This window comes from Daldinia vernicosa (assembly GCF_022497035.1).
Source record: "Daldinia vernicosa strain CBS 139.73 unplaced genomic scaffold F5Y00scaffold_6, whole genome shotgun sequence".
Taxonomy (NCBI): Eukaryota; Fungi; Ascomycota; class Sordariomycetes; order Xylariales; family Hypoxylaceae; genus Daldinia; species Daldinia vernicosa.
Window position 1 is genome coordinate 416,284 of NW_025953922.1, and position 7,581 is coordinate 423,864.

General features: G+C 48.5%; 2 protein-coding genes across 2 annotated transcripts; one reads left to right on the forward strand and one right to left on the reverse strand.

Annotated features, from left to right (window-relative positions):
• Window positions 1-840: 840 nt before the first annotated feature.
• Window positions 841-2,150, forward strand: F5Y00DRAFT_175326 (uncharacterized protein). The gene has a single exon (XM_048004923.1). It carries the CDS (start codon window positions 1,282-1,284, stop codon window positions 2,077-2,079), a length of 798 nt encoding a protein of 265 aa, XP_047868486.1. The 5' UTR covers window positions 841-1,281; the 3' UTR covers window positions 2,080-2,150.
• Window positions 2,151-4,516: 2,366 nt separating this feature from the next.
• Window positions 4,517-7,158, reverse strand: F5Y00DRAFT_258404 (uncharacterized protein; the record flags this gene model as incomplete). The annotated part of the gene is made up of 4 exons (XM_048010700.1): window positions 4,517-6,105; window positions 6,159-6,855; window positions 6,937-7,041; window positions 7,135-7,158. 4 exons carry the CDS (start codon window positions 7,156-7,158, stop codon window positions 4,517-4,519), a joined length of 2,415 nt encoding a protein of 804 aa, XP_047868487.1.
• Between the last annotated feature and the right edge of the window lie 423 nt (window positions 7,159-7,581).

Below are 7,581 nucleotides of genomic sequence, written 5' to 3' on the forward strand. Positions count from 1 at the left end.
TGGAGTCCCAAGGTGGTGGTGTACCTACGCACTTGAGTCGCCGGGCGTCGGGCGAATAGCATATCACATCCTCTTCAACAATCAATAATGGAATCTATCACATTTTCCACACTTTCCACACTTCTAGCGGTGGAGCGCATATGTTGACGGTGAGTTCTCCCTCGTAAGCGCTACCTCCAGCTTCATCGCTTTAGAGTGTTTGTGTAAGTGAGAACGGTTACAATGGTCATTCCGCAAATGCTTAGCAGTCTAATACGACATCGCGTAACCCGATTTCTGTATGATATGAAATCACAACTCGGATAGCAACTCGAGTCAACAATCGTCAAGGTAGCATCTTTGACGTCAAGCGAACTCGTGTTCTTGAGGAGCTTGTGCCGCACTCGAGCTTCATTCATGCAAGGTACGATGACGATGCATACATATTCGCCGATCCAAACGCAAGTCAATTCGATCAAGTTACGGAATTATCAAATCACAAGGGCCACAAGCCTCAAGACGTCGCAATCACAGCATACGGATGCAATTGAATTGCGGTTGTTTCGGCTGATTTTCTGTATACAACTTGTCAGATGCCTATCTGGCCGAACTTGACTGCTTGAGTTGGTGGCCTCGATGTCTTAGAAAGCCGGCTTATGCTCTATCATTGTTGGTGACCCCCACCCACCAGCCCAGTCTTCCAAATCAAATCTGCACACCATCTCAGACGCGTGATGCTCTTTGTGGAAATCAGCTTGAAGTTCACTTTTGTCTGAGCCTCCCACGGCTAAGCACTTAGTCTAAGTGATTCATTGCGAGATAGCGCGTCTGTCCACGAGTTCTGCCAGGTTCCCAAAGGGTTGCCTTTCCCCAGTTGGGAACCTCAGGCATGACCACCATTTTCTCTAGCCCGCCCACTCACAAGGCAACCTCTTAAGCTAACCGGTGACTAGCACATTCCTTGACACCTTCTGCCTAGTGGTAGTATATATTACGCGGGTTTCCCGCGCTTTCTATACCTCGCTTTCGTTCTACTTGTATTTCTACTTATATTTCACGACTCGTCAATTTTATCTCTCGGGGTGGTTGGCTGGTTTCACTTTTCACCGGATAATTTTACCTGAGCCGGCTTGAGCCCGGCGACCTTCGTAAAGGTTACAATAAGGCTCTTAAATAAGGCTCTTTATTACAGTTCGTCCGAGTTATCAATTAAAATTTTAGTAATGGTCACGCTGCGGAATCCGCTCTCTTGCTTCTAACCCCCTTTTCCGGATCCCGTGGGCCGTCACCAAATTAACTACCATGTCTTTTTTACCTACTGGCACATCTATGCGTGGACAGTCGGAGCCGTCTTTGCCGCCGAGTCCCAGCCGCCTTCCCCCGTCGTTGGAAGACGATACCAACTCAACAGACGATGACGAGCTCGACGCTCAGTGGTCTAATGAGAATCCTATGATGTATTTCTTTACACCACCAACTCCAAAAGAAGAAGACCTCGAATTTGATTTCGAGTTTGACGCCGGGATTGAGGACCCAACTAAACCTCGAGAGTTCATCCGTACCGTCTCCCCTTCTACTCTCGATGGGCTAAGGAAGTACAAGCCTAGAGACAAGATAAAAACAGACTGCGCTGTCTTGGATGACAATGAAGACGACGATGATGACAACGAAGATGATGATGATGACGACGAGGATTATATCCGCTTCAATCATCATGGTCATACGTCTCTACCATTTGGATTCGAAAGATTCTTCGACCAGACAAGGTCTTCTTCTACCGTAACATCTCAGGCCACAGAGTCACTATCACCCACTGCATTTCACATCGGTTCACCCAAACGTACTGTAAAACGCTTCACACCCCTACGGCGTTCTCCGAGAGGAAGGTGGCCTCGCCAATCGCTCCAACGACGACATTCATGGCGTGAGCCAAGTCCCGATGTTTATTCTATAGAAGAGGAACCAGAGAAGGAAACGATGAGCGAGATGGGTTTGAGCGTCGAAGACCTGAGTGACGATCAGGAGAAGACGCGACCAATAGATATACCGGCTGCAAAGCCACGGAAGAAGGTTCGGTTCTTGTTACCGGTTACGGATTAATTGCATATAGTGTTTACACTTGGATATAGCATACCTTGCATAGGGCGGCGTTTGGTGAATTTTCCCCTTTGCATTTCTTGGGTTTTCTTATTCTTGTCACATCCAATCTGCATACGGAACATATTAAGCATCTTTAGCATATTTAGCATAGGCACGTCGGGTTTCTTTTCTTAGGTAGTCTTGGAGGATACTTGAGGCAACAAAATCCTGAGGGTGTTCGGTCAGATACCAAATTTAATCTTACTTCATATTCTACTTCATATTCATTAACTATTCGTCTTTCGCTTTTGTGAGTAGTGCCGTGATATCCGTAACAAGACCATGCTCTCCTACATAGACACCTGATAGACATCTGGAGGGCAGTCGAGACCAGGGTATACCCCACGAAATTCGGAGTCATATCCGTATATGCACAGGTATGAGGCGAAATCAGGAATCTGCTCCATCTTGCTTACGCATTGCTGCAACGTAAATCAACGCCGATCCTGTAGATAGTCAGCCACACCTACCACGAGGATACGGTGGTCCTATCACTATCTCGTCACTGGCACACCTTATTTCCATACGACGAGATAGCGAACCAGATAAGAGGATACCGAGGCGTGCTTAGTAGCTCGATAGTTACCTACTTGGTTGTAAAGGGTATCGTCCCGCACGCTCGTCTAAACAAGCCCAACATCGACGTTGTTTGTACTACTCAGCTAAACTGGATAAGTGAGTGAGTGAGTGACTTATCCGGGCCGATTCGGATTACACAAAACGCGGCGCGGCACGGTGTTGCCTTCTATTCGGATCGAATCGCTTCCGGCATTGGGTACTGGGTACCTAGGGAGGTGGGTAGGGTAGGGCAGAAGATGTAGGTATGTAAGAAAGGGAGAGAGAGGCTAGCGTCAACTTCTTCGTGGCTATGTATGCTCATGCAGCCCTACGAGCTTACATTAGGTACATATTTCCCGACGCACATATACATTCATACATAGGTACCTATGCTGATCTTCGCGTCACACGACGGTGCTTTGCGTAATGGGCATCTATGTGTATCGCCCACACATACATACAGAGAAAGAGGTTCACGTACATAGAGTAGTTGGTCTTGGCGTCAGCATAGATACATACATATATACCATGCGGAGTACATCCATCCATCCATATTATAGGTATACATAGCAAGGAAGTCAAGTTCCTAAAGCGGATAGCCGAACAGGCGACCAGCCCAACCAGCGCCTCTGGATGGCGCCCCCAAGGCACGGGTTTATGTAGACGAGAGTCTTCTCTGGGCTAGACCCCACGGCCGTTGACCGCTCATCCTATGTACAATACGTGCTTGGGGGAGGCGCTGGGCGCCACGTGGGTTGGGTGAGGTCTCTCGGGCGTTACCGGGCTGCTGGGTCGATGGCTGGGCTGGGCTGGAGGGGTTACGTGAGCTATCTATGTAGAGGGAGCGAGTGAGCACTAGGTAGTAGAGCCCTTTCGTCCGCAAACTTACTTTATATACCTACCTACATAAGATGTGCATGGGGGATGCTAGGTACCTTGGTAATGGAATGATTTGAGAAACTGGGTTTTAGGTAATATTACAGCGGCTTAGTCTAATAGTCTAGGACGTTCTTTGATGATGGAAAAGCTGCGAGGTACATAGTGAGTGGGTTGGGTAAGGTAAGGTAAGATGGCTGATAATATCTGACTTGGACTCGGTTCTAAGATTGGGCCGTCCGAGTTCATGCTTTGAATTGCGAGTTTTCGCCGTGCGGTTCCGAGGCTGTGACTGTTTCCAATTCTTACTTACTCACTCACTCACTCTTCTAGAAGGCGAATAAATTCCATATCAGATACGTGAGCCGGTTTTCATTGGCTCGTAAGCTGTGCCTCTAAGCATCCCCCCTATCTTGCTCCTATTTGTGTCACAAGAACGAGACAGAACTTGCTTCTGAAGAATAGTCTTGTTGAATGCAATGCATTACCAATCAATGGATCGATTTAATATACGAGAAGCCAGCATCACCGGATTATGAAACCCAAGAGTCCTTACTGAAATATTCCTAGCGGATATAGACAACTACAACGACTCAACTTTCCAAGGGGTATTAACCCCTCGAGTACTGATACGGGACCTGAATGCACTGCGGTCAAGTATTCATAAACTTAAACATTTGTGTTTTCTCAAGACAACAGGTCCTTCGTTTTCCTATCATCCTAAGTACACCCGAGTCTATTTATTCCTCGGCCCCTAAAGTAGAGACTGAAACACTCAAATATTCTAGCGTGGAAGAATACCGCTCCAATAACTCATGGTATAAGTCCTATCGTGCCGGATCCTCAATCGATCCGGTGAGTTGAATAGGAACGCGAAACTCCAACGCCGCCAACGCCTTGTCCTGATGCAATTTTCGTGTGAATACAAAGTCAAGAATGCAGCATAAAGAGTGAGCTCTTTGCTTTACTCATCGTCTGCATCCTCCGTATCATCTGCATCCTCAACCGTAACCGCTTTCGCCTTTCCTTTCCTTTCACTCCCCGTCGACGTTTCTTGCTCGTCATTTGAATCACGACGCGGACCTTCTGATGCTGAAGCTTCTCCTACTCTCGTTCCAGGCTCATCTATAGAGGCCGAACCAACAGCCCCGCTGTTAGCATACAGCTGCGAAGCACCGCCCCAGTTAGGCACTACCGGGGTAGGTGCGGCCACTACGGGGGGTTCTCTCTGCGGCTGTGAAGTAGTCCCGGAAGCTTGCGCTGCAGTATACCTGTTGGATACTTCCACAAGCCGAGCAAGGGAGTCGCCAATTCTATGGTTTGATGACTGGGGACCACCGGGGACGCTAGTAGTCGTAGTATTTATATTCGCTGTATCGGTTGTTTGTGACTGCTGACTGCTAGCGTCAACTTGTTGATTGGGCGGCTGAGCCCCTAGGGGAGCTTGTGGCGGCTGGCCATCAATGCGCCGAAGAGGTAATAGTGACCAACCAGGGGGTATGGTAACACCTTCAGGTAGTTCTGAGCTACCGGAAGGGATAGTAGTCGAATAAGATACGCCGCCATGTCTAGTCACTGTCGGGGTTGCTACGCGAGTCGGGAAACCCGAAAATGGGGGAAACTGTGACATGGGTTGAAAAGGAGCAAAAGGGGGTTGTGGTGCAGTTGCATGGTCGGAAGCAAATTGGACGCTGATGCTCGGTTGTCCGGGTTGGGCCATCGGCGCAGGTTGACGATCTTGTTGCACCTGACGAAGACGGTTTAGCTCTGTTGTTAGAGCATATAGGGTGTGTAATTCGGTTTGGCTCGCCTGTAGGGCTTGTATTTCCATTTGGATTCGATTCGAGATATCATGAAGTTGTGCCTGTATGTCCGTGATACTATTAGGGTTTGGATTGGTAACGCTAGGAGGAGCTTGAACGATTGGCGTTGGTGCTGCGGGAATGTTGGCGCCATCAAGAGGGACGCGAAGGCGTTGAGCCATCTCATGGATATTCTGGGCGTTACCCTGAGCAAAGCCTAATCGAATAGGGCCGAATTGGAACACCCTCATATTACCTCCGGGGCGAGCTTGCGCCGGCTGACCAGCATTTGCACCTCTATTACCTGGTGCTGGTTGACCTGGAGCATTAGGCTGGCCACCAGGAGCTGTGCCGTCATTAGGTGCGGGATCCTCGATAGTAACCGGGCGTCGACATGTCGGGCATACTTGTTGTCTCTCCATCCAGCTCTTGAGACATCCAAAGTGCAAGATGTGGCCGCATGGAAGCCTTTTTGGGCGGAACCGCTCTACTGCGCCTACGGCAGACGGATCCCACGGTCTCATGTCTTCTCTGCAGATGATACAAGTATTCTCGCGCGCTAACTCTTCTTCCGTAGCGTCAGGGTACTTGGTCATATTTTTAACAGCTTTCCGGTATTTAATCAGGAGTCTGAGCTGCCCCACAAATGAGCGAGCCGTCATGAATAGGTCGCGCATAATATGAATAGGTAGACCGTAAAACATCATCAGGATAGCGAAAAAGGCGGAATAGATGCCAAGCTTGACGAAGTCTATATGCGTGTTAGTTAATTAACAATAACACAATCGAGAAATAGATACTTACCAGTGAACAAGTCAAGACTTAGAACCCATTGCCCCTTGGACTCCCATCCCGGTACATCGATATCCGTCTCATCGATATCATCCTCGCTAGGTAATTCTTCTTGCTCTGCGGCCTCCACCTCGGCGGGATCACCAGACTCGCGACGTCTCATGATATCAGCACGCTGCTCTCGGATTTGTCTACGCCGTTCTTCCAGCCTCTGCTTAGTCTGCTTCCTCACTATATCGGCCTCAACCAGTGATAGGACATATCGGAAGCCAGTGCGGAACGAGCAGGCGGTTAGTATGGCGAACTCGAATAGGAACATGACCATCATGTTGGGTCGGGCCTGTTGAATAACGGCGTTTACGGTGTACGTAAATAGCCAGGTATCATATATGACGCTGAGCAGGAGGGATATGCTGAGTCTCGTATGGAAAAGGCGCGGGTTCACCGGAGGTTGCTGTTCCAAAACTTCGACACGACCTTCGCCTATCCATTCCCAAACTTTGCCGGTGACTAGAGCGGTAAACATAACGAGGAACCAAGCCCCGACCTCTTCCCGAAAGATCGTCATAGCGAGGCAGGTTTCGGTAACGGCGAACCAGGCTTTCTCGTAGAGCTGCTCGATCTCGACCGGTCGGAGGGGGCCATAGCAGAGTCGCTGAAGACCCCAGACGAAGGAACCATATACCAGAAGAACAAGATTTATGAGTATCTGTGATCAGACGCCAAAGGTCAGTAATTCGGCACGGAGGCGAAGACTATCAATGATGGTGAGGTGTACCATAAAACATACCATGAGACTCAAGTTATTCTGAGACAGATAGACCATGGCGGAGTAAAAGTTAGCCCGTTGGTTAAATGCATAGGCAACGACGCCGGCCGCCAGGGCCGTCGAGGTCTGCGCAAAGAATTGGATTAGCTTGAAGTTCCCGTTTCCCAGCACGAGACGAGACGAGACGAGGCGATATAGAGAACTATAAATTTAGCTTACCCCTGCGTACCAAAGAACGCGCATGGTGACAATTATTAGCAGCAATAATTAAGGAAAAGTAGAGTATTATAGAGATGGTTGGTAACTGAATTAGGTGCCCATCATTTCCAATGTTGTCAATGTTTGTTGTCGATGTTGTTCGTAGGTAAATTAGGTTAAAATGGGAGGTTTGTTACAAATGTAGGTACTCAACAAATGCTTAATGCCACCTATTGAAGTTGCAACTCACAACTGCCTATACCTCATAGAAGTAACTAGAGATGACGCGACTGGGGTCACTTTTCTAATTCTAATTGGCTGCGCGGATCATTCGGTCCCCGAGCTACATAGTACTTTGGTACAGCTATAAATGGGTACAGCTATAAATGACATGTGCCCGCTCGGTCCGACGGCGTAACTCATATTACCTACCACAACCTGTTACTGCTATCTAAAATAATTAGCCGC